The sequence below is a fragment of the Nyctibius grandis genome, chromosome 7 (genome assembly GCF_013368605.1).
Source record: "Nyctibius grandis isolate bNycGra1 chromosome 7, bNycGra1.pri, whole genome shotgun sequence".
In the NCBI taxonomy this organism is placed as follows: Eukaryota; Metazoa; Chordata; class Aves; order Nyctibiiformes; family Nyctibiidae; genus Nyctibius; species Nyctibius grandis.
The window spans coordinates 39,740,139-39,766,741 of NC_090664.1; the positions used below are offsets into that span (position 1 = coordinate 39,740,139).

Sequence of the window (26,603 nt, forward strand, 5' to 3'; positions counted from 1 at the left end):
GCCTGAAAGTCTGTGGGTTACACTTTGTTTTAAAATGTCCTAGACCCACCATGTTTTTGCTTAATTCCCTGACTTGCATAAGACCTTAGCAGGTCAGCGCTTTATCCCAGATCTCTGCTGAGTGGGTGAGGCCAGAATATCCAAAGAATTCTTGTTGTGGCTGCTGTTGTAGCAAGGTACACTTTGAGGTGTTTTGGATTTTTTTTTTAGAGACTGTTTCTCCAAGTAAGAACAATTAGGGCAAGCTGAGTCAGAGCTGAGTTGGGGGGGAGCGGGGGGTACCTGGAAACTCCACATTTTCTGGGAGTTAGAATGGGAAAAAGGTGATTATGTTCCTGGCAGCAATGGGGGTTTGATCTGCCAAGGTGCAAGGCAATGAGTTAAAATGAGTTGTACAGTAAAATGAGACAGACATTTGATAAGCTGGGTAAAGTGTTGTTCTGAATAGCTTTTATCAATGAAATTGCACAACAGCAACTTTTCATTTTTTCCCTTAAAGTGCCTGGCTAGCAGGTTGTTAACATTTTAACTCTCTAGAGTTAGATGCAATTTGTGAACTTACAAAAAAACCCTACAAGTTCTAAAAACCCTCAAACAACTCCTCAAGAATTTAAAGCATCCAAGGAGCCTGAAATTCAGTGCTGGTTTGCAGGAAAGATAAATAATAAAAGCAGGATCATCCATCCTTCTGTGTTCTTAAGGTACCTGTAAACTTACATCCAGCTTGAGATGTTTAACTTCTTTTCATTGGATTGTTTGTGATCTTAACATCAATAAACATAAAAGCTGCAAAAGCTGCCAAAATTACATTTGTTCATTGCATACTACAGCTTAAAAAAATAACAGCTTCTTGAGCTACGTAGAGGTATTTAGAACAAAAGTATGTATTGGAAATTAATTCAAGCAATAAATTGGGTGAATGCATTTCAGTGCTAGAATGCTTATAGGACAGCATTTGTATACGTTGCCATGTGTTTGCCTTACTGATCCTATTACTATAAAAATTTGTTTTCTTTTGGAAAGAAAAAGAAAAAAGAAAAAGCAAATGCTAATGCCTCTATTATCTGATAGAGACCTTCCAAATTATACAAATCTCATCTTTCCTGCTGTTTTGCTGTCTGCTTTTTCTAATGCTCTTTTTGTCATTGAGAGGTTATGACAACATGAGCCATATTGTATTTATAAACATCACGTGTTTCCTTGATATGACTTGCAGTGTCTGCCAAACAGAACACATGGAAGAAACATTTCTCATTAGCTCAGCATTGGTTTTGGTTATACGGATTTCCGGGACAGGAAAAATGCCTTCCTTACTCAGATTTAACTTTCATACAGTAGAAAGAAAGCCTCTGAGTGTCCACGAAATCTCTTGAACAGAGACGCTGCGGCTCTTTTAGCCTACATACTTTGTCTGAGGAAAAGAGAAAAAGCAGTTTATTTTAAAGAGAACATGTAATGGCATGTATTGCTGAAACGAATTCTGAATTAAAATACCTGCCAAAGTCGCCTAGAAACAGAACTCACCAAGAGATGTAAGGTAAGATGAAGCTTATAAATAATGAAAGATATCTAATTCATTTTCTTTTTTTTTTTTCCAAACTGAAAGATATTTTTAAATTAACTGGGAAATTAAATCAGAACAATTAAAACTGTTTCTTCTTCCTTGAGCCATATGAGAAAATAAATGTTTAATTGCTCTCTAAATCACCAAACTCTACTCTCAGATTTTATGTCTAGTTTCAAACCTACATATTAAACATAAACAGTTAGTTTCCAACTTGCCATTACAAATCTTGCTGCAATTTGAACAAAATAAGTAAAAGAAGTCTCTGATGTTCTGGATTTTTTTTTTACTGATAAGGATTTTACTACTTTTGCTTTGCGTGAGTTGTCAGTAGTTGCCAATTATTTATGCAACTGCAGAGCTGCAGACACTGAGAAGTAGCTGCATCAAATCAGACTGTGATGAAAGACTGTAAATGTCCCTGTTCTCCTTCATTCATACATCCTTTGTTATACAATACCTACTGCTGTATAAAGCCTAAGGTAGTGGGAAAGTGGATAGAATTTTAAGGAAGAAATCATTTTTTAATTTTAGCTACACATAAACCAATATATAAATCTCAAATGTTGTCTGGCAAAAAGTCAGTCTGTTTCAAGATACAGATCCTGCGTTACAGTTGAATGGATACTGCATTGTGGCTTTTTTAATACGATGGCTATGTGCTTTGGTGTATTATATTTATTTCACAAACATCGTGTGTAAGGAATATAACTGTGTACATCCTGTTACTATACCAACATTTTGAAAGATACCTATTTTTAAAATGTTCAAATAATGAGGATGGATTTTAAGTTTATACCAAGCTGGCCGTTGAAAGAAAGTGTTGTGTTCTTGATATTAAACTGTTCAAGGAACATAAGCTTGCTGCACCCACGCAGTAATCTTCCAGTTAGTCTAAGAGGAGTGTCATATTGTAGATATCACAAACCAGTTACCTGGAAACTCCCAGAGAGTTTTGTCTGTGGAAACAGATCAACTTGCAACCACAATACAGTTGTTTCAGTGGAATTTTTAGGGGGAGAGTTCTTTATTTCCCACTAACAGGCCTGTATTCAAGCTAGCCTGCCTTTCATGTTGAGGTTTGCTTAGAGCTTGCCCTGGAGCTCATGAAGTTACTTAATGACAACATATGATCCATCTTGTGTGAAGGTCTCTTCAGCCCTTCATTAAAATTAGAAGTCTTATCTCTCAAATAAGTCTGAGGTTCTCAGGGAAAGCTTTTGCTGCCTTCAGTGGGAGCTTGCCCTGAATAAAAACATAAGGATTGGATTTGAGTCCGTTTTTATTGTCTACTGGTTTCTGGTTTTATTCTTACTCCACTTCTTTTTACATAATGTTTCCTTGTTCCAATTCTTTAGATGTTTTACTCTTTTTTTTCCCACTGCCCTTGCTTTTAGTAGAACAATTTGCACTAATTTGGCTGTTTACTTGAAATTCCGAAGTAGCTGGCAGGATCAGATATTGCCGGAGCTCCCTAAACACATTGACAGATGATAAAAATGCTCGTGGCTGTGACCTCCCTTATTAGGAGGGGAAGTCCTCCTTTACCTCCTTTGTAAACCAGGTAGCTTATCTGAATTGCTGGAGCCCCATAAGCCAAAGTCCAACCAAGCTTTATGACTTTCAGTTAGCTTTCCGAATGAGCTGTTACTTGAACAGGGGTTAAAAATCACTTTGTGGAGGTGGTTGTTTTGGTACCACGGTTCCTAGAACCCCAGTAAAGTTAGAAGCAATGTTTTTTTCTTCCTCAGACCTGCCAATCGCTTGTCATTCAGGACCTTAGCTTTCCCAAGAAGTTTTTCACAAATCAAAAATTTCATACTTCATGATCATGACCCAGATTTTCTGCTTTCCACTGAGTCTTCACTTCAGTATAGTTTTAGTTACCTGCCTCTAGATAAACCTAATGAATAGTAAAGAGAATTAATTCTGTCTCTATCTTCCTGTTAACAAAGAGGAGTTAACCAGCACCTGGTGTCTACGAGAACACAGCTACATATCTGAGGACCTTGATTCTTCTTCATGTTGGATTGTACTGTTTCTAATAAGAGCTCTGGAAAACTAATCAGACTTCTGAAAATATGAGCAGTAAAAATATCTTTTCTTGGATACATGTTAAGATCTGGGGTTAAAAAAAGCCTCAGCTGGCAAAAGCAAGAAAGTTGCAGGTATCAGCAGGCAACAGGACTCCATGAAAAATGATGTGATGCTGAAATTATTTTTTGTGTGAATATATGCCTTTCTTACATCATTGCAAATTAGAACTCCGTGTGACTAAGTGAAAAGACTGAAAGGGTGTGTTGGGTAAAGGGATAGTCCCTCAGTCACTTAATATTTACTATAGATAGCTTGACCTTAGGTTATTTACTTCAGCCATGCTGACTAATTTCTATATTTTTTTTGGATAGAAGGAAGTAAAATGAAAAGAAAATGCAGGGCTCAGACGTCATAGGAAAAAGTTTGTGATCTAAGGCGGCTCTTAATTGAGGCACTGATAGCACCTCTCATGTTGCAAAAGATGTACTTACAACTGCAAATACTGCTGTGCTTTATAGCTGTGAGATGCAATGCAGCCTGGAAACTTACATTGCAAAATCCAGTTGTATATAAGGCTTCCGTGACTGTTTCTCTAAAACTCAGCACATCAGCTGAGTTCTTCTGATTTGCTATGTCCTTATATTGGAAGAAACAGCTGTCTACAGGTGTAAACATGCTGCTTAGGTCTTTTAACTATCAGCTCTGTTTTATAACATTTTTATATTATTTATGTCCTAACCTATTCCATTTATCTGTAATAGAAATTGTATTTTGACTCAGTTGTTTGGTAACGCCAGGTGAGACCAAGGGTTATGCTTTCCTTTATGTTCATTTAACCATATCAACTTGTTCAGTTTTATTTGGCTTCAGCGCAGTGAAAAGAGATACGAATATGGAAAAAAAATAAGAGCTGAGTCGTTAGTACAGCGAGTCAGAAAGCCATGCATTTATTTTGATTTATGAGTGCAGTTAGTAACAGTATTTCTTTTTATAAAGAGCAGAAATCTGATGCACAGCATATTTAAACCAAATAAAAATGCTGATCTGTACCAGAACTGTATGTATTTGAAACTATTCCTTTTTTGGAAAAAAAAGGGATGACCCCATCAGTTCAGTGGTGCCCTGAGGAAGTGCTGAAATTGAGACTGGTCTGAAGGGTTTGGCTCCCTGCGTTGGTGGTGGCTGTCTATGTTATGTACCTGATGTGCTTGATCTCTTCAAGGAGAATGGGGAGGAGGGAGAAAATGCTGCATCTTCATGAATTACATGACTCCTGTTTGTTCTCAGAAAATTCTACCTAAAAAGCAGCTGTGGAAAAGCAAAAGAAACAAACAGTTGGTTTGAAAGCAAAAGAAACAGTTGGTTTGAATGCAGCACTAGTTATGAGGGGTGTCATAATGTTAACTTTAAAAAAAACCATTAGTAACAGCTTTTATATGTTCAGTCCAAACAGTCTAATAACTTATGGAATGGGTGGCCCATGCTACACTGATGAGATAAATGTGGATATTGGCAAACCAAGGATGTAATTATGTAAATCCGACCTTTTTAGGATTGAAATGTGTTATGTTTCAGTGTGTTGATATTTTTGTCATTTGTGATAACACCCTGAAAAATCTTGGCTGAAATGCCAAGAGGTTTCTTAGTGCACTCACCATGCTATTTTGTCTGGAAACTACACTAAGGAAGCATAGGAAAATCAAGCATGAGAGATTTATTAACTTCTCTCTTCTTAATTGGATAACTTAAAAAAAATTGTTAAACTCTCACATTCCACTTGTTTGTAGGAGATGAAATACACACGTAAATATGCAGAAATGAGTGCCTGCTAGTTTGACTGATCTGGATGTTTGTCTTGCCAATCAGGAATAAAGTAATGCAGACTGGTAGTAGGGAGACAGCTCAAACAATGAAATGTTGCTGGGGGAATAAACCTCCCCACAGGCACTGTGATTTCAGTCAGGCCAATGCAAAATGTGCTGCATCTCATGCATCATTTTGCTCAGATTGCCTAAAGCGTGGCTAGACTGGAAGCCCTCATGGAACTGCTGTAGGTCAGGCTCTACCTGGCCTTGTGCTCCCTTCCCTTCCAAGCAGAGTTCACCCAGTGTGTTGCCAGAGTTGTCTCACTGACAGCTAATCTGTGACAATGTCAACTAGGGAGTGTCAACAGGTTCAGTACAGGTGTAACCAGGCTAGTCCAAATATAGAGCCTGCTCCTCTAGCTAGATTAAAGCTGATGCACATTGTAAGCTCAGCATTTTATGGCAAGTGTAATATTGCTTTCCCTTTATCTTTCTGTTGGATTCTTGTTTTACACCTGAAAAAAGGTGGTCTCTAGGAATGGGAAAGCCCATTGGACCAAAGATGACCAAAGAGATCTTGGTGTGCAGGTGTGCTTGGGGTCATAAGTCTGTGTGGTCAGAGGGTTGATAACACAATAGAATTGATATAAGAAGAAGTTTTCTGAGAAGTGAGGGCTGCATGTATACACATACAGCATGTCTCACCACTTGTCAAAGCTTGGTGGTGTTTTCGTCAAACCAGAATTTCTGTTTTCCCCCACTAATGACCACAGACATACACAAAGGGCAACAGCCACCTCTCAGTGTTCTCTCTCAGCACTCAGTCCCATTGCACATCGAGTCTCAGATGCTGCACTAAGGCCCGACTTGTAGAGAGCTGTTATGTTCTGCAATGTCTGAAGGAGATGAAGCTGTTTTGAACCTTAACTGCATCTTCAGTGGGAATGGCTGAACTAAGTGCTAAGTTTGAAAAGCCATTTGTAGGTTTAAAGTGCATCTCAAATATCTTTGCTTTGAATATGAGAGTGGATTGCAAAGGCAAGTGATGGTTGTATCTTCTTTGCCTATGTCCTCAAGCACTCACGGGTCACTCCAACTGGCATTTACCTGGAGTGCTCTTCTCACTTCTTTCCTAAAAACCACCCTCATGTTCTGACCAACCCTGCCAAAAAAACCCAACAAAACCTCAGACTATTAACCCAAACTAAAGTAGTTCATGTTGAATGTATTTTCTTCTTTCTCTTCCCTCTTCTCCTTCCTTTCTTCCTCTCTCCCTCTCCCTCCCATGACTGCTATGCTAGGCTACAGCATTGTGATAACAAGAACTAAAGCAAAATCTTCTAGCCTTGAAGAAAATTTGCCTTAGTTCATGTTTTTCCAATCTTCTTCTGTTTTCTCATTCTTTCATTGAATTTTTTGTTGACTTTCTCTTCATATGCTATAGTCTCTTGAACCCCTCTTTTTCTCATCAGTTCCTCACCTTCTAGCTTAAGTCTCCTATTTTCGTTCCTTTGTTATTTATTATCACTTTTTTGTTTCCCTGTTTGGTTCTCAGCACTCCATCTCAAGTATTACCCTCTTTCATCTCTGGCCTCTTTCACAAACTCCTATTACTATCCTTCACCCTGTTTTATTCCCTTTTTTTTCCTCTTTCTGCTGTAGTTTTACACTAATTCCCTATTACCTTCCCATATAATTCTTCTTTACCTACTCTATCTCTTCCCAGTGTCATAGAATCATAGAGGTTGGAAAAGACCTTTAAGATCGAGTCCAAGTCTTGAGTTATGTATTAGTTAAACATTTGCAGTGTATGACTCTTGCTATCTTTTATTAATATTTCTGCATTACATATGGACTAAGCAGGAAAAATTTCATGCTACCAACTCAGTCCTCTACATTTAGGCTTTAAAAAGTTTAGGCAGAGGAGAATGAAAAGTAGAGGTGCTTCTATGTTGGTCTCTTGATAAGTAAATAATGTTTTTTACCAGTTTGAGGCTAGAGAGGCTTAATTATTAGCTCAGTCAAACAGGAACCACAGGCCAGGTTAGATCCACCAAGGTGGATCACAGCAAAGTCCATTGCATGGACTAGAAAGCAGCAGCTGGAATGAAGCTGCCGTTATCCCTTCCAGTTATAGTATCCCAGCTTGACTTATAAAGAAGAAAAAAAAAGGAAAAAAATAGGATGAAAAACAGAGCAGAGAGTGAGCTAAATGAAAAGACATATGGGCAGGCTCACTATAGAGAATTAGGAAAAAAAGTCTAAGCTTAGGGTAGAAATTGCCGCCCACTGCAGTCAGTGGCGAGAGGCTGGGAACGCCAAAGGGCAGCTTGTCCCACCCGGCCGTGGAGGGAACAAGAGCTGACTCTGGAGGGTGCCTGGCTGACTGTTTTCTAATGCAGCATTAGGTGAGACAACTCCTCAATACAGAGCAACTAATAGTGCCGCCTTAACTTTTGAGAGGTGCTTAATGCATATATGTCTGCGATACATATTGTGATACTTTCCTATATCTAGGAAAATGTCTTTGTTTAAATCAGTTCAGAAATGAGGGGGAAGCATGAGGTTTAAATTACAGGGTAGAGAGACAGACTGCAGACCTGATGTAATATTTCAGTTTTGCAGAACCTTCTTCATGCGACTCCAGTAAGGGTTGACTGTATTTGCTCTAGTAAACGTAAAATAAATTTTGAGAGGCTTAAAGAGTTTCCAGCACAGGATTTCCCACTTGTACTTGCTTGCCTTTAATTTTTGAAATCCTTAAAAATCTAAAATTCCTGATTATGTTGATCTGCTATCACCAAAGGATAGGCCAAAAATGTACTGCCGGTATGCAAAACATATATGTATGTATGTATGTATGTATACGTAATGTTAATATACATGTTACACTGAAGCACTGTTCTCTTGGAGCTCAGATGCTCGCTTGTGTGCTGGTTCAAAGGCTTCGCGCACAGGTTGCTCCACACTGCAAGCTCCAGCTGTTCTACCGAATGTGCTTCTTTGCCAGCAGTGAAGCTGTAGAGCTGCCTGTCCCCTTTGTAGTGGTTCATTCTAGCTAGTAGTTATGTGCTCTGTGGTGTGGGAGGGCTTTTTGTTTGCATTTTTTTTAAGAACTAGGGAGTTTGGAATAAGTCTAAGAGAATTTTATGGTACTTGTGTCTACCTCAAGGCATATCTGTTTCACTGCGTGCCTTCGGAACCAGTAAACAGAGAGAATAACAAACAATATGTAAGCTTCAGAGAAGATAGTGTAGTCTGTACATAATCTCAAATCCAGGATGTGTCAGGCAGCCAGAACTGTTCTGTTCCCTCCCTGTTTGTTTAGCTTGGCCTCACAAATTCAAAGAGCTTCTGTAGGATTTTCAGTCTTCAGGGGAACACCACACACATCCCTGTAGGTATAAATATGGGCAGTGGGCTGGAGAGCTGATGTGGGAAAGTTGAGGCCAATTTGAAAGAGTTATTCAGGGTCATGGAGAGCAGTGTGGAGTGCAGGGTGGCACCAGCACACGGCTGGGTGCTGGGGTGTGTCACCTCAGTGCCTTTGTGAAGGACAGCACCTTGGGGGTCTGTGTTCTGCTCCCCTGTTTTTGCCATGGGGAAGCAGCTGAGACTGAGATCAGGATTGAATCTGGCCACTTTTTTCTTTCTGTGCTGAATGCTTGGAGGCAGAGCTAGGGGTGACCTCTCTCCTTTCATTGCAGAAAGTGGATAACCACACTGAGAGGTTTCTGTCCTGGTGCTTGCCTAAGCAGAGGGAAGAAAGATGCTGGTGGTGGTTCTCCAGCTGCCTTCGTGAGACTTGCGTATCACAGGCTGCAGATTTAGGAGATCCTGCAGACAACTCCATACATAGGTCTTTGTCCTCCTACACTGTTGGTTTCTTGGATCAGAATTAGAAGCTGGATGGGCTATAGGACTGGTGAGGTGGCCTGAGACCTTCCCTGACAAAAAAAAAGAACACCCCCAAAAAACCCAAACCCAACCCAAAAAAACCCAGGAGAAAATAATGCTCTTTTTTAATACAGCTGTAAAAGCCATCATCAGCAAACTCTCTTCCCATTTGGATTCTGCCGGACTGAACTAACTTGTTGCATTTAAACAAAACCCCACTGACTCCAGCACAAGCTTTGCTCCAGAGTGCTCAGAACAAAACCAAGTCCTGAGTTAGTGACAAGCAATCCAGCCTATAAGTGCTTCCCTGTTTTCTATCAAGGAAATGGTTGTTTACAGCAGTACAAGGTATTAACTGCTTAATTATTTCCATCTATGAAAGTATTATTAAGGGAATAGGAACCAAAAGAGCTGTTATCAAGAACAGAAGAACTTTGATCAGCAGTCAAGCAATAAGTTACGTCTTTGCCACATGCGTATACCCCACAGTGGACTTCAAAATATTCTCTGGCTTTGTAATTGTGTATTTTACTGATGTTGTGTCTCTAACATTTGTTCTGCTTAAAAATGAGGGAAGCAAACAGAAAATTAATTAATGTGATGGGCGAATTGATGGACAGGTCCAACGGACCGACATTGTTAATAACGTAGAAGAAAGCAGGGTGACTGGTGATTTAGCTCAGTGGTAACTTGGGCCTATCATTAACATAGACATTAACATTGATTTTAAAGTAATAAGCTAACCTAAACTTCCAGGCTTGATCTCAGTGAAGCATAGGGTGTTGCATCTCCTAGGGGCATGCTCTTTGTTTATACAGGGGGTTAAACTGAAAAGGAACTTTCATTCTGTACAGTACGTTATAAACAAATATATGGCAGGTAATTAAACATGGGATAATACATGGCAAGCTAGACAAGGCTTGAAGGCTCTGATAAAGTAATTGAAATGGGAAGTGATGCTTGAATGGTTTGTTTGCATTGTTAGAACCTACAAATTAAATTACAGCTTTGGTAATGATATATCTGTGCAATATTTATGATGTTGTGCCTGATGTATTTTAAAATTAAAAGAAGATTCATTCCTCTCATGAAAAACTTCTCATATGCATCAGATGTACTTGAATACTCTTGCATATAGTGCCAGATGTATGGAGAGCTAGTTACAGTATGTCTGATGTTCTGGGATATACTTTATCATGCTAGAGTCCAATTACTGAAAATGTGTATCCTACCAGCTTGCAATTCAGTGCAGAGAAACTACAGTGAAATATAATGGTCTTTTTTATCCTGCATATTAGCATAATAGTGTGATTTCTCACTGCAGGTTTATTAGCCTGTGAGGAAGAACATGGATGGAAGAATATACTCTGCAACTGTTGGAAAGGATGTGTGGCATAGAAGTGTACTAGGATAATTTGCTTGTATTTTTTACTCTTGATGTTTTTGAGTCTGGTTGGTCAGCAGACCTAAGCAGCTTTTTAACTAGGTCAAGTATATACACCCATTCATTAAAAGGAGATGCTTGACTGGTTAGTTAAACCTGCCAAATATAAACCAGATGCTTCAATGGTGAATACTGCTTTACTCCTATACTGCAAGAAACAAGCCTTGACTGATTAAATTTGAAATAACAATAAAAAAGTTTAACATTGTTTCTGTGCCATAACAATACTTTATTATAGCTCTAGTGTATAGTCGTAATAGTATATTTACTATTTAGTTTGTATTTTAGTATACAAACTATATTACTATATAGTTTGTATACAAGCTATACAAAGTCAACTAGTGTAATATTATTTTTAAATATTTTACAGTGAAACTGAAAACGAAACATTTAAGACAAAATGAATATTTTTTACATTTCTGAAAAAAATGTTTATGTTACACTACATATAAATTTTGTGTAGTTCTGGTCAAGACCAATAATGGCATACAAATTTACAATGTACATTACAAATCAGAATACACAGCAGCTGTCTACAAAGCTGGAGGACTTCTGTGCTGTTGGGCTGGGTGTATTAAGGGGTGGAACACCTGGATTTTTAGTTTTGGCTACCAGATCTGCTCTAATCTTTGTCCCGTTACTTAAATGCTTTATGTCAGATTGCCCTTTTGTAGCAGAAATGAATGATGCCTCCCTCAGTAATGGCTGGGAGACTGAGAGCAGTACTGTGAAATAGAAATGTTACTCCAGTAAGGTCCCATTATAACTGGTTCTTTACAGTGATATTAGCTCATGGTCATGTGAATAAATTATATTTTTATTATTTTGAATGCTGGTCATGATGATATAGGCAATGTTTTACTTGCATAAAAACAAAAACAAGCAAAAAAACCCCAAACCAGCAGCAAAAAAAACAACCCCCCCAAACCAGAAGATAACTGCAGGACTGGGAAATGCTCTTGTCGTGAGATTTTCCCCTATGATACTTAAATGCAATCTCTTTCAGACTGTAAATACTGTACTTCTAAGAAGACATTTTCTGTATTCTGTGGTCTTTTGGGGTGAGGGGATGGAAGGGAGGGAAGCATCATTTCTATTCTAATATTTTTTTACTTTTACCTTCTCTATTGTGCCCTTTTTTTAAAAAAAACCCCACAATCGTAATGGCTAGTGTGGTGCGCTGCAGAGATAACAATGAGATTGATTTATGGGGGCCCCAAAGTTCAGGTTATCCAAGCAGCTCAGGTGCCTGGTTAATGAGTAGACAGCCTCCTCCACGGGAGGGGCTTGCGCTTCCTTCTACCAACTGTCACTACCAACCTGAGTATGTGAAAAGCTTCTAAGGTTTATAGCTGCTGTATAGCTGCTGTATTTTTTTCTAGAATTGTATGTACTGGGTTTGCTAAATAATTGGAGGTCTTCACCTGTTCGGGAATTAATATATATGTGTTTCATACTGTTGCCTTTGTAATGCACTCTCTTACCTAAACGGAGGTTACTCACTATTTGATGTATGGCTTTCCCCTTTGTGTGTCTCTCTTGTGCTTCATTCCATAATGTTAGTCTCTTTCTATACATCTTATAGGCACACATTAAAAAATGGTTGAGCAATTGAATCATGTAATGTTCCACAGTTTGTGACTGGGTGACATGCCAAGGAGGTTATTTAGTGACTAATTTTGAAGGGGAGGAGAAATTGCAGGCTTGTCATGTGGAAAAGTACTTCAGTCTATTGAAGCAGCATTACTTAGATGACCGGGTAAAGCAGGATGGCCTGCTCCTGTTGTGAGCAGAGGGAACAAGGAACATTTTTACTGTTTCAAAACCTTTTTCCAGAAGGCCTGGATATACAAATTATTATACCGTAGACTGAGGATTTAAATTCAAGGCTGAAAACACAAAGTGCTTTATTAGAAGTGGAACCAAATGTTCACCTCACTGCTGTAGCCGTACAGGTGATTTCCGTAAGTAACAGTAAGTGACTTTAATTACTTCAGAGCAAAATCTTATCAAAGATTGTTTTATTTGTCCATAGGTAACAATGTTGTTTAAGAGTGTAATAAGAGTGCTACTGTTTTTAATTTAGAAACAAATACTCAAAGTAGCATCAGGATAGCTCACAAAATCATGCCTGAGAGAGCAGACTGTGTAGGACTTGATCTGAAACTCTTCTCTCTGCTTGTTTGCATGATCCATCTTCAGCATACACATTAACTTAAAGGCAAGGTGAAGCAATCAAACATTATTTTTGCTATAACCATTAAATTTGTTTTGTGGTTAGCTTAGAATTTTATGGATCTGTTTTACATTCAGTAAAAAGTGAACTAGGTATTCTTTGTTTTCCCCGTGGGAGCTTTAGGATATGGTATGAATTAAGTTTATATGTAGTCTGGGATATAAAAGGACATACTGAGACACGTAAAATACCTTGAGGTAAAACATTTGGATTGCTGTAGGGACTGGGTGCATGTACAAGTGTGCATTAAAGATATAGGTATAAAATAAGGGACAATAATATGAAGAATGTGTTTGATGCTCTATGGCATGGAAACAGAAGTGATGCTGTGGCTGAGCTTCAAGCCAGTGTATGGGCAGTTACAATATGGTGTCCTAAATTCTGCTCTGGAGAATGAAGTAGTGCTTATGCCTAGTATGCCTAGTATGCTTAGTACCTTTGTGTACACCTGCACAACTGGCAGAAAGGTATGGAGACTGAATGTCGCAATGATACTGAATAGTATGGTGATGACACCTGATTAAGGTTCACTCAGGAGCCCTCCTTTCTGGAGGGTCTTGTTTATGTGCTCTAAATTCCACCTCCTAGAATAGTGAACATTGTCTTCTGGTTCTCCTATTTTGTTCATGTCAGCTTGTAACCAGCTGAGCCTGGCAAAAAAAAAAAAATCTATGAACATAGAAACTGGAGGACTGGGTGCATTCACCGTCACTTACTATCACAGGCTCATCCTAAAAAACATCTTATATTGGCTGATTGGAGCATTGTTGATCAAGGGAAAGAAAAGCCATTGAATTAACCATGGAAGAAGAAAACCCCAGTGATTCTCTTCCCATATCCGTATATGTCCAATTAATTATTCTGTTCTGGTGTAATCAGTCACTAAACCAGAAAATTACAGTTTCATAGATGTTCTAAGTTTTTAGCTCAACTCTTCTTTCACCATAATACAGAGATTTTACAGCTGGGCATATACCAGAACTGTGCAAAAGGAGCTAAAGAACTGAAACCTAGATGCATGCTAAGAATGAGAAGTTAATTATAATAAATGCTGAGATTGCCAGGGGGTTCTGCAACTCCTTGTCTGGAAAATTATCAAGGAAAAAAACAATGGAAATATGTGGGACATGTTAAGAATAGCTAGCTGGGTCTTGGAGTTCCCCATTCATGGGAAGTTTGAACTTTTGAAATCAGTTTTATTTTACCAGCATGTGGTTCCCATAATGAAAAACAATTGTGAACCCTGGCAGCTCCTAGAGCCTTGTACTGTGGGGCCAGGCTCAGCTGAGGGCAGGTCTCCAACTTAGCCTAGGTCAGCTGTTTCATGGTCTGAACTCTCTCTTTTGGGCATCAGGGGGCCCCTCCTTAGCCAAAATTGCCAAATAAACTTCTAGTCTGGAAGCACTGCTGAGGAGCAATGGACATTGAAACCCCTTGGCATGTCTTACTACTTGGTCTAGAAGATCACCCCAAAACTACCAAGTATCCGCTCTGCTGAAGACCATGGAAGAGCTGGATCCCTACCCCAGGGCAGACTCTGACCAAGTTGCCCCAGGTCCATGAATCTGGAAAGCTAAAGCTCTAGAGCACTCCAGGGATGTCTGGTAAGAAGTAATGTCAGTGTTTGACTGAAATCTGCTGGGTGTTTTTTTTCCAACTTTTGTCTTTACTGATGTTTTTACCAAGTATTTCATCTCTTTCGGATTACCATTGTCTGGTGAAAGTATTTTTCATTGGAAAGTTCCTGACCAGAAAAAGCTAAAAATTATGCTAATGCGTTTGCAGTTTTCAAGTATGGCATCAGGCAGCTGGAGGAACCTGCAGCTGCAGTGAGCCTGGATTTTTTCTGTAATAACCCAATAGAATGGGGAAATTCATAGGAATTAAAAGGCATGCTATGAATAGGCAAGAACAGACAAGTGTGACAACCTCTCAGTGATGTCTGATAGCGTAAGGATTTGGCTTCAGATAGATAGTAATGGTACTTAAAAAATTCCATTTTCAAACTGTTTACCAATTCTGTAATTTTCAAGTGCATTATTTCTTATTGTAAATTATATTATTTTAGAAATATTAAAACTGTATATGACAGGTTTTTTGCAAAAGTGGATTTGTGCTTTCAGCTGTTCAAACCCAACCTGAATGAAAGATCAGTCATGACAGAAGTGGTATCATATAGTGCAACTACTGATTAAACTGAGGTTTTTGGACAACTAGTACAGTAAAGCTGTCAATTTATTTTTATGAGGAAAGAACAAAATAATGGATTGTATTGTTGTTGGATTTGGGGTTCTTTAATTAAGTCTTTCCTTATTAGAAAAGTGAAAGATTGCCTCACTTTTTAGAGGATTTTCTTCTGATGAGCAATTTCCATAAAAGGTCTCTTTACAGACAGATGAATTTATCAGTATTGTATCAGTACTTAGCATTTCTGTAGCTTTTTCAGCAAAGACTCTCCAAGCTCTTAATAAAAATTATTTCCAAGTGTCCTCTGTTACTGTTGGGTGAGCCAGCTTGAGGAGCATAGGTGCAGTTTCTTCAGGGAAATGGTGGGTGTCAACAGGAGAGTAAGAAAAGTAATAGCTTCACATGCCTGAGAGGTGATTAATGGAGTCTGCTGGGAACTCCGGGGTGTATCCAAGAGGGTGCATGGATAAGCTTCATCTAGGGAACATGCTCCATGTAGGCATTTTGGCAGGCTGAAATCCTTGGGGCAAAGCCAGTTGCTGTGTTCTCTGTTGACCTAGAGGAGGCCTGGGAGAGCAATGGGAAGGGCTGCCAGGTCAGAAACTCTGGCCTACTTTTCCCTTTGCCCATGTTTTGCTGTGAGATGTTAGCAGATAATGGCGTGAGTCAGGCTGTACGTCTGGTATCCAGCTGCGTTGTGAGGTGAAGGGTTGGTGTGGTGCCGATGAATCGGTAGTAGGCTTGGTGCTTAGTGCTAACTGGCATTGCCCTGCTGTGCGTGCAGGCACAGCTCCACGTGCCCTGTCTGGTGTGTGCCACAGGTGCGAATGATGTGTTGAGGCAGCTGGAGAGACAGAAGTAAGGGTAGTTTCTTCATCGTGAGATGCCCATGTTGGGACACCACAAGGGTGACCTGTGAGACATGACAGCCTTAGAATAAAGATCAGCATAGTGTTGTATTGGTCCTGATGGACAACAAGACAGATTGGATTGCACTGCAGAAATCACCAGCTGTTGAACCACTGAACAGCAGCTTGCTCTTTGCTATCCATAAGGCTTATGATACCACAACTCTGTCCTCCTTTCAGGGGAGCCATGCTATTAGAGAGGCCAGGAGCTGTCACAAGCTTTGTATTCTGCTGTATGCAGAGACACTGGGTCTGCCTGCCCTTTATGTGAGCTACTAGGAGCAAGACTCTTTGTCAGGTCATCCGTTTGGGTGGATGGATAGCTGGTTTGCTACCTTTCTGCATAGTCACATTCAAAATACAGCAAGTTATTGAGTATGCCAACTAGTTTTGAAATAAAGAACATAACTGGTTTTATATTATGTTCACTCTTCAGTACATAGAGACATTCTTCAGTGTCTCCATTGCTCTGTTTTAAAAAAAAAATCCAAATCTGTATCTTAAGTGCTGTTAGACTGACCGAAAACCTCCACAGATGTTTAAACACGGTGTGATCTTTTTTACTATAGAAAGTAAAAGATTCTTAGTGATGCCTTTTCCCCTCCAATGTTTTATACAGAAATTGTTGTTAGCTGTTTGCCATATTTTAACCTAAGGATTGACAAAACAAGTTTCTATTTCAAGGATGTAGAGTCTACAGGCAGTAAGAACAAGGAAGAGCTATGTGCTAAAGAAAACACCACCCTCAGGCAAACGTATTACATGGCTGCAGTCGAAAAGCACATGATCTTATGCTTGCACTAAAAAAATCTTTTTCCTTTTGCCCTCAAAGCAATTGGCTGTGATAGCACCTAGTATTTAGAGGCTCTCAGATAAGCCCAATATCTTCTTTCTCTGTCCCTGAGTCATGCAGTTGAAGTCCAAGAACACATGGCTCAAGACTGCCTGCATATTTGAGTACGTGTTTCATTGAGCAACATGGGAGTTTTGTGGTGGAGGACAGAAGAAGAAAAACAGCACAGACAGTGAGGTGTGCATGAGAGAGAGTAGTGTACCTTGAATATGACACAAAAGATATATAGATGAGAAGCAAGAAGAGACCATCATTCACATTTTTAAAGTTGCCATTAGCAAAGAATCTGGAGATTTTGCACAAGAGAGAAAAGTCGAAAGAGAGAAAGTATTGACCAGGTGGCAGAAGACATTGTAATCCAGCCAGTAAAGCTGCCTGGGTCCTGGTCACCAGCTCACGTCCCTGCCCAGCCTACGCGTGCCAGTGCATCTGCCCTGGGCACCCTGGGCTCTGTGGCTCCGACTGCTCTCCCCTTCTGCATGCTCCACCCAGGGGCTGAGTCATGGCTTAAAATAGAAAGTGAACTTTCCAGGAAGGGGTTGTCCACCCAGGTGTTTGTGCCCTCCCCAGGCCAGTGGGGTCTTGATTCAGGCTGTGTACTCCAAGTGCTATTTTAAAGCAAAAGTAAATAGTATTATATATGTCAATACTCAGACACAGGGTTTTGAGCAATAGCTCAGCCCACTGTTTGAACTCCTCATTTCCATCTTAAAGTATGGCAATATGTTAAGGTGGAAGATAGGAATTTTTCTTTGACAGATTTCTTTGACTTATAAGAGAGCATATACAGGAATATGAAGTCCAGAAGTTAGGGGAAATTAAACCTCTTGCTCTCAAAGCTTCCCATGGAAATTTTCTCCTCTCTATAAGGTAACATTGGAATTTTCCTCTCACTGCAACCCGGCATATCCCAATGTCTATGGTTTCTGTGCCAGATACTATTGCATCTGTTGTAGCTTTAGCTGAAGCAACTAAACAGGGCATGGTATAGCTTGTACAGTAGAAACCAAGGAGGATTTTCTTTCTCTGGGCTCTTCTCTCAGTGCAAAACATCTGCAGCTGCCTATCCCTGGAGGCATGATCCCAAAGCTCCTCAGAGTCAGTAGGAGTCTTTTTTGTTCTGCTGGCCCAGGTCCAGAGTCTGAACACACAATACAGCTCAGTATGTTGCAGTGTTTCTTGAAGCTGATAGAAAATTAAGTTGAATGCCCACTGATAATTTTATTAATACTGTTTAGTTATATTTTATTTTAAATTCCAGACTACAGTAATTCTCTGTGCAAATGAAAAAAATTATCCCATGTTCCCCTTTGGCTTGACGACTTTTGTCTTGCTCGTTTATGACCCATTCCATCGCGCTCCTTTGTTCTGTTACACTTATTTATTATTACTGCTGCCACAATCAGGTTATCTCCTTTCTTCTTTCTGATACCTGATACTCCAAACTTTTGATCTCTGGCCCTGGGGAACGTCATTTGTAATTCCCAAGTGCGGAGCCTGCCGTGATGAGAACAGCTATTGTTTATATACCGCCATTGCAATTCCCTTACCAGTGGAAAAACCTGTAGTGGGGCAGGAATAGAATATAATTTCTTGCTTCATCAGCCATGTATCACTGCAACTGCAATGAATCCAGTCACATTGTCAAAGCAAGGAGGGAGAGGGGAGAAAAATGAAGATTTCAGATCAGCAACTTCACCACACATTAGTGTATGCTCTGTAACTTTAGGAACATGTAGCTGGGCTTGGTGATGCTGTTTTCTACAATCCCTTGGAAGTGATGGAGAGGGAAGCTGAAATTGCCAACACAAATTTTAGAAGCTGTAGGGTTTTTTTCTTATGTAGTTGATGGAACCCAGCTGACTTTTTCATCTCCCTGTTTATCCACCTTACCCTAACAAACAGCACCAGAGCAGGCACGTGATGCTTGCTAGAGGGATGATTTCTCCTGTGTCTGTCATTGACAGTGTTCAGCCATCTAGAGAGGTCATTGCTGGGCACAGTGACATGCTACAGTCTCAGAAGCACATGCATCCATTGCAGATTTTTGCCAAGGCCTCTGTTACTAAAGCACTTAATACATCGGTATGGAAGTTTTCCCTTTCTTTTCCTTGCTTGCTCATTCCTTACTACTGGCAGTTACTGCTGCTGCTTACAAAACTATGATGAAATGTTCGGTGACTTTCTGATTATGTGCTCCACAAACTGAAGCACTGTTATCTTTGCAATGAAGGAAACCCATGGCACATGTTTTATAGAGTCAAACTGTTTTCATGCAACTTGACTGTGTTACAGTCGATAAATGTTTGTGTGTGTTGTTCTCGTATGCTTTGTGTATCCTTTGTGTAATAAAGACCACATCCAGTTATTAGCAAAAGGCTAAATCCTGCACTGAAGCAAATGGCCAATTAGTTGTAATATTTATTTTTCTTGTCCAAGGACTTCAGGTCTGTTTGTGATGCCAGAGCATCAGCATTTTCTTCCTGGTTTGGAGTCAGTGAACTCTAGCCTATGTGTCTGATCAATAAACTGTTTAAATCCATCACTGGCTACATGTTCTTAGAATACCTGTCACTGAAACCCCTGATTTCAGCTTCAGTGGCTGTGAATATCAGATTAGGGTAAAATGATATTTGCATAAGTAAAAGCATTTTTAAAACTCTCATATTGCTTTAACATGCAGCCCATTTTATTGGTGTTTATAGTTGTTATTTTCTTTAGGCACTGAGGTCCCAAAGTGTTTTATTTATGCAGATGACAAATTATTTGGTCTTGAGGGTTTGTTTTTTTCCCTTTTTTTTTCTGTAGATGTCAAGGTTATCACAACCCACATCACGTTTTGCTTATTCAGTAGTTTTATATCCTTTATGTTTTTCCTTTTCTTTCCAGATGCAGAGGGAAATTGCTTATATGGGCCGAGATGGCCCAAGTGCTTCCCGCCCCGGATCTGCCTCTCACCCTCCGCACGCGATGCCCAGCTCTCCACCCTCCACCCCGGTGCCCCACTCCATGCCTCCCTCTCCATCCAGGATTCCCTACGGCGGGGGCCGGCCCATGGGTGTGCCGGGCAACGCCACCATCCCCAGGGACAGGCTTTCCAGCATGCCAGCCTCGCGCTCAATATCACCCAGCCCAAGCGCCATTTTGGAGAGACGGGACGTGAAGCCAGACGAGGACATGAGTAACAAAAACCTTACCCTGATCCGAAATGAAGGTCTGTACGGTGACCCCTACTTGTATCATGAGGGGAGGATGAGTGTGGCTGCACCCCACTCTGGACACCCCCTCGATGTCCCCGATCACATTGTAGCCTACCATCGCAGTGCCATGAGGTCATCAAGCACTTACTGCAATCCCACTATGCAGCCTGAAATGCTGGAGCAGTCGTTGTACAGACAAAAGTCACGAAAGTACCCGGAGAGCCATTTACCCACTCTCAGCTCTAAAACGCCTCCCGCCTCACCGCACAGGGTGGCTGACATGAGAATGATCGATATTCATCCTCACCATAGCGCTCACATTCCCCCCCACACCATCCAGCCTGACAGGTCTTCCCCCAGCCGCCAGTCCTTCAAAAAGGAGCCGGAACCGCCGGTGTTTGTGGACGCGAAAGCACGGAGCGTCCTTGGCCTCCCGGGCATGGCCGAGGCGGTGCCCTCTCCAGTCGACAAGCAGGCTTTTGGCTATGGGTCATCTGCGATGCCCAAGGACAAGGAGACAAGGTAAGGCAGAGCCAGGGCTTAATTTATGCAAATGAGAAACGTTCCTAATCTGCACATCTTGTGTCGTTTAACACTCAGGGAACAATGTAATGTGTAGGAGGCTGCTGCAGTGTTTATTAGCCATCTGTCAAGGTAGTTAGTAATTTAGAGGAGATGCGACACCACCCATTATTAATCTGAAAGTATTGTCAACCCATGATGAATCCCTAGATATTTTCGTTTGTGTAAATTTCAGTCATTGGAAAAAATATAATAAAATAAAATGATTAACTAGGATTTTTCTTTCCAGACAACCAGATCATGTTACAAGAACAAATGATGTTCTGTTCCTGCTAATAAGGGAATATATTTCATCCCCGTTAAGAATGACACTCTGATATTACAATTTTAGTTCTTTATGGAGTGGAGTTTTTCTCATGTAGTGTTAGGAAATGGGAAGAATTTATCATTACTGTCTTATCTCCTGTAAAACATGAATTTGCATAAAAATAGGACAGTTGTTTATAATAATGTTCCTCCAGGGGAAACTGCTGAGAAGAGCAAGTCTGTCCCAGGGAAGAAACCGAAGCACAAATGCTGTTCCCAATGATTTTTCCAGCATCACAAATAGTTGGTGACCTGACCGTTGTTAACTTTTGTGTGCTGACAATGATGACAATGATCTCTCCTGTCTTTTTAAGGAACAGATTTACTCAGAGGTCTGTGAAGGCTTCTACTGTCATAGACCCTGCCCTAGGAGAGAAAACTCGTTACACTGCCAGTCAGTTGCTGTGTATTTGTATGAGGTGCACAAATCTCTAGCGTATTGTTTGTGCTGTTGACTTTTATAGAGCTCTTTAGGGAAGTGAAGATGAATAGCTGGAAAATGCTGAGCTCACAGAGGCCAAAGGTAACTGCTGACTGCCTTAACTAACCACTGGGGAGATACGGAGCTTCATATAGCCCCCAAACTTCCCTTCCACCTGAGCCACTTGTTCAACAATTTGTCGCCTCTGACCACGCTTGGCCAGAAAAAATAGTGTGTTGTGACATCCATTGGTGGAGAGAAAATGGAGGAGAGAAGAAAATCAGCCATCCACAAAAATTACAGCCTTATAGCTTGGTAGTTATGTTGACACAAGGGTATGAGTTAGGGCATATTACAATCTAGGGTCAGTGAAACCTGGAAATCTATTTATTTCCAAGAAAAAGATGCAGATACCTGAAGTTTCATTTCAAGCTTCCGTTATTACAACTGGGAAATAATTTGAACTATATTTGCCAATTCTGATCCAAGAGATAGCTTTCAGATGGAAAATTTTACAAGGTTTGTGTTAGGGGGTTGAAAATAAGGGAGGACACCAACAACTTACCAGTCTGTGCAACTTTCTCTCTCCCCTCAGGGCATGTCGTCTGTTCACTCAGCTACACAGATTTGCACAAGGCTATGTATCTGTGAATATATAAAGAGCAACTATACATATAGTTCTGCAGCCCCTTAAGGGGAGCTTTGCACCAGGAGTTTTAGTCCTGGTCCCAGAACATATTTACGGTGATGAAAATAGCATTTGCATAATTACACTTCCAAATAAATACGTGACCTTAAAATTCAGCATGGTGTGTATTAGCCATGTGGCACTGAAAAAATCATTCTGAGAGCTGCCCTTGTGGGTTGTAGTTTTTTTTAACCTTGAGAAAGTGTGACTTTTTCAAAAATAATTGTAAATACCAAATGCAATTCATGCAAATTGGTATGTTTTCTAACAACTGCAATATTAAGAATTGGGTTTGAGTTCTACGGGCACAAAATGCTCTAATCCTTATTTTTGCTTTGTAATAATTTCATAAACTTTGAAAGCAAACACTTGAGATTGTACTAAACTAAACAAGGAACACTAAGGCTATCCAGGCTGAGGTGCTCTTTTCCTGCTTCAGCGGGGCCTGAATTGTTACAAAGTTGTTAGGAGCACCTGAAAGGTGCCATACATAATGGCAGAAAGGTATCCCGTACATTGTTGTGTAGGACTTACAGTTTACACCCATAAGCAGTACAGCTGGGCTTGCTTCTGTGAGTAAGAATATTTTGGGATTGGAGAGATGGGGCTGAATTCATCCTCTTCCAGGCATGGTAAAATGAGGTGTACGCTGCTCTGTCGTGCACATTATCCACTTGCTGATGACTGTGCAAAAGAGCCTAAAAACCAGGCCACGGAAAGCGAATGGTGGTGTGTTCAGTCAGCCTGCATGCAGACAGTGTCAGGTGTGGGGTAGCAGCAAAAGGGCAGATTGAGTGTCCGTTAGCCTCGGGGATACTGAGGAGGGAGGTCTCTTGTGTTTCTGCACTATGACGACAGAGACTCGCCATCCTGACTCATTCAGGAGTGGCTTGAGGACCCTGCAAGCATCAAACCCATCATCTCAGCACTGTTGTTCCTTCAGTCCCTAGTGGAGTGTGCTGAGAACAAAGAAAACATGTCTTGTGACGTCTCTTTGTGGAAATTACCTTGAAGTAGCATTGTCGCAACCTCAGGACAATGCATAGTTTAAGTCAGAGAAAAGAGTAAAATGGATAGCGACAATGCCAGAAGTTAAACTGAATCTCTCTTCCCTTGTTAATTCTCCTTCAATTTTTCCAGTCCAGGGCTGAAGTGGAATATATATACACTTTACCAGAATATGTTGGGTACTTATAGCAGATCAGATCTCTCATTGACAGTATCCTGATTTTGTTGAAGGAAATGGGTCCATTACCTTTGGAATGTTAACTGCAGCAGATTTGGGTCTACAAAAGATGAAAACGGGTATTTCCAATCTCTTCTTTTGGAGTTTCCCATTTTAGTTTTGCATTGTGGAAGCCAGTCTTGTCAAGCCTGTTGTTATTTAAGCCAGAGTTGAGGGGAATTTAATTACTTCACCTAATTCTTTCTTGTATCTGTTTTACTTCAGTTATTTTCAAGGTAGCTACTTCTGCGGTATAAAGCATTGAATAAATTCTCACAGTAGTTCATTTACCAGAAGAGTTCAATGTAAAGCTCTTTTACAACAGTGAGAAGAAACAAGTTTGTGGAGATTTTTAAAAAATAAAATATGTTAGTATTCATATGCACAAAAATATTGGAAGTTGTAATAGCAGCAGTTAATCTTTGAGGGGTCGTCATCACTTAAATCTGAGGTTTACAGGAAGAATGAGTAAATTTTTGTGAGTGAGCATGAGTTGTTTAAACAATGATTTGCTATCATATTTTTGATGGTCCATTTATGTAGCTTATAGTGGACAGTTCTGGAAGTTACTACAGGCAAAGCAGATGTTTAAATGTTGATAAATTGGAAAAGAAGCTGTTTACACAAAAGTGCATTAAATTAAATGCCATTTAACTTAATGTTCTTTTCATTTAAAACACACGTTGTGTTGCAAAATTCTAGGTTATTTGATAGTGCTGAATATGTATATAAATAAATGCTGCTACTCACTGAAATACAAGCCTTAGAATAGCAAGATAGCTCTATAGAACATTTTTCCTCCAGAAGCATTTCAGAAGTGTACTGTGGTTCTCTCTTGCCTGAACACACCTTATGTCCTCTTCTTTTTATGCCACTTCAGTGAGAAAAGATGATGGTAGAACTAAGCAAAAAATGTGATCACGTTCACAGCTCATGGCTTGGAGTTCAAGACTAAAATGTAATGGTGATGTGTAGGTTATTGAATATTGTTTCCATCACAAAATCACTTTATTGTTTGATATATTGAAGTATGGCTGGACTCTCTATGCATTAGGAAAAAAATGGCCATACTCTGTAAAGCCTTGGACAGTGGGAGGCTCCATCAGCAATGCACTGAGAATTGTATAAGACAGGTAGACTTTGCAGATATACCCTCTCAGACACTTTCCACAGTGCCAAAAATGCATCTTCCTTTGTGAAAGATGTTGAATAACCAGGCAGAAAAAGATGAATGCAAATGATCAATACAGGACGTAGGAAAGGTAAATTGTGCTTCAGCTTCCTTCTGTTGGGGGAACTGTTTGTAGGAAGATGAGATGCAGGCTCTTGGATAAGTTGAGCTGGCAGTACTTCAGAGCTTCCCTTTTCCCTTTAGCTCTGAGCTGTAGAAAGTTTGAGTTTAACCTTGTTCTTAGAAGACTGAAATATTCACCTGTGTGTATCTTTCCCTTGGGAGGAGAGCAGAGTACAGAAGACTTCTGCTGGTCTTTGCTTCATACCATTCCAAGATATCAGCTCTGCTGTTTGGGGGGGGGACTTTGAGGCAAAGTCTGACTGTGCCACTTTCACTTGGTTCTAGGGAAGACATTGGGAAAGACAACCTACTCCTGTTACCTTTCTTTCCCCAGTGAGATAAAAAAAACTTTAATGAAATGTTTCTCTCATAGGGTAATATAGAAAGAAATTTATTTTACCCTGTCTCTGACACTGGTTTTGATTACTATACACACTTCACTTGGGGTTTAACTATAAAATATGAAGTCACTGAAAATCCTTCTCCAGGATAGTGTGCCAGTTAGTTCATGGTGCCAGACTTGGTACGTCTGTTATGGATGATGCACTGCACAGCCTAGGGTCAGACAGGAACATGAATGAACAGTTACACAGCCCAGTTCTAGTTTGTGTCTTGATGAAGTATCTTCTCAGTGATGTGAATATTAAAGATGTCCCCAGGAAAGGGAAGAAACATGCAAGTCATGCTTAAATAGCATTGCTGTGAGAAGTGGGTACCAATTCAGCAATACGCTGTACCATGCTTGGGATTACTTCCAGTTAATTGCAGTAGAGGGAATGACATGAAACCTCAGTGAAGCTGTAAGGAATAAATCTGGTGATGAAATCTGATGTCTCAGTGCACAGCCCCCAGAGAAACAAGGGCTTGTTTTGCTTCTGCTGAATTTGGGGAGCGAGATGCTAAGGCAGGGCCCCAGTGCCTGGACATACCCGGGGCCGGGGCTGTGGATCAGGGTGCCGGGGAGAACAGGGCTGGAGAGCAGCTGTCACAGTTTAAAGCTGGGCCGGCTATTAAACCTGTGGCAGACACTCTCTGTTAACCCTCCCCCCCCACCCACCCGCAGGGAAAGGGAAAGGGAAAAAGGAGAGAGACTTACGGGTTGGAAAGTTAAAACAGTTTTAATAAACTATAATAATGAAAAAAAAGTATAATAATAATATTGGAATAATCAAATATATACAAATATATACAAAACCAAGTTCGAGCTCCCCCGATGTCGGCCACGTCACCACCGGCACTGCAGGACAGGCTCCGGGAAGGCCCAGGCTGGGCCTGGCGACAGTCGAGAACTAGATTCAGGGATGCACGGATCAGGATCGGGGGCAGCAGGAAAACAGACAGAGTCCTCCTTGGACACTGGCCAAAGGCTCAAGCCGCAGAAGCAGCCCGAAGCAGCAGAAACACCCAAACACAGCAGAAGAAGCCAGGGAAGGGGCAGAAGAAGGGAAGGGGAAGGAGCCGGGCTCGAGACCCTCGTGATCCCCCCGTTTTATACCGAGAATGACGTGTATGGGATGGAATACCTTCGTTGGTCAATTTTGGGTCATCTGCCCTGTCTGCTCCTCCCTGCAGGTGCAACCCCCCCTTCGGCTCTTCACTCGTAAGCAGTGAGGAATTTAGCAGTGACCTTGGTTTCTCTAAGACTAAGTACAGCAAGAGCCTTTCTGCATAACATCCCTACCGGTGCCTCAGTGATAACTACAAACTTCGAGCGTTATCAGTCCTGGAAGCAGACACTGTCTGCAAAACACGCAGTTACTTTCAGAAAGTGCAGTTACTTAGAAGACACTTAGCTGAAAGTAAAAATCACTGAAAGGAAAATTGGCCTGGTTTAGGCCAAACCAGTACAGCAGCCCATGCTGACTTTGCTGGCCAAGGTCTATGATAAGCCAAAGCCCAGTCTGACGGAGGAGCCTGCTAGAGCTGGGACTTGCTTCTGACCTTGCCCCCTCCTTT

The 26,603-nt window shown here is 40.6% G+C and overlaps 1 protein-coding gene across 17 annotated transcripts in view; it reads left to right on the plus strand.

The window, feature by feature from the left end:
- Positions 1 to 26,603, plus strand: part of KIAA1217 (KIAA1217 ortholog) — a 219,056-nt gene that overhangs the window by 145,129 nt on the left and 47,324 nt on the right. For 16 of the 17 annotated variants that reach the window (XR_011048509.1, XR_011048508.1, XR_011048510.1 and 13 more), the window contains one exon: positions 19,821 to 20,653. Coding sequence is in view for 14 of the 17 variants with exons in the window: in XM_068404366.1 (XP_068260467.1) it covers positions 19,821 to 20,653 (833 nt within the window). In the remaining 3 variants the exon portion in view is untranslated. Of the gene's footprint in view, positions 1 to 1,243; positions 1,538 to 19,820; positions 20,654 to 26,603 lie in introns of those variants that run through there. The other variant, XM_068404376.1, reaches the window with a different exon arrangement.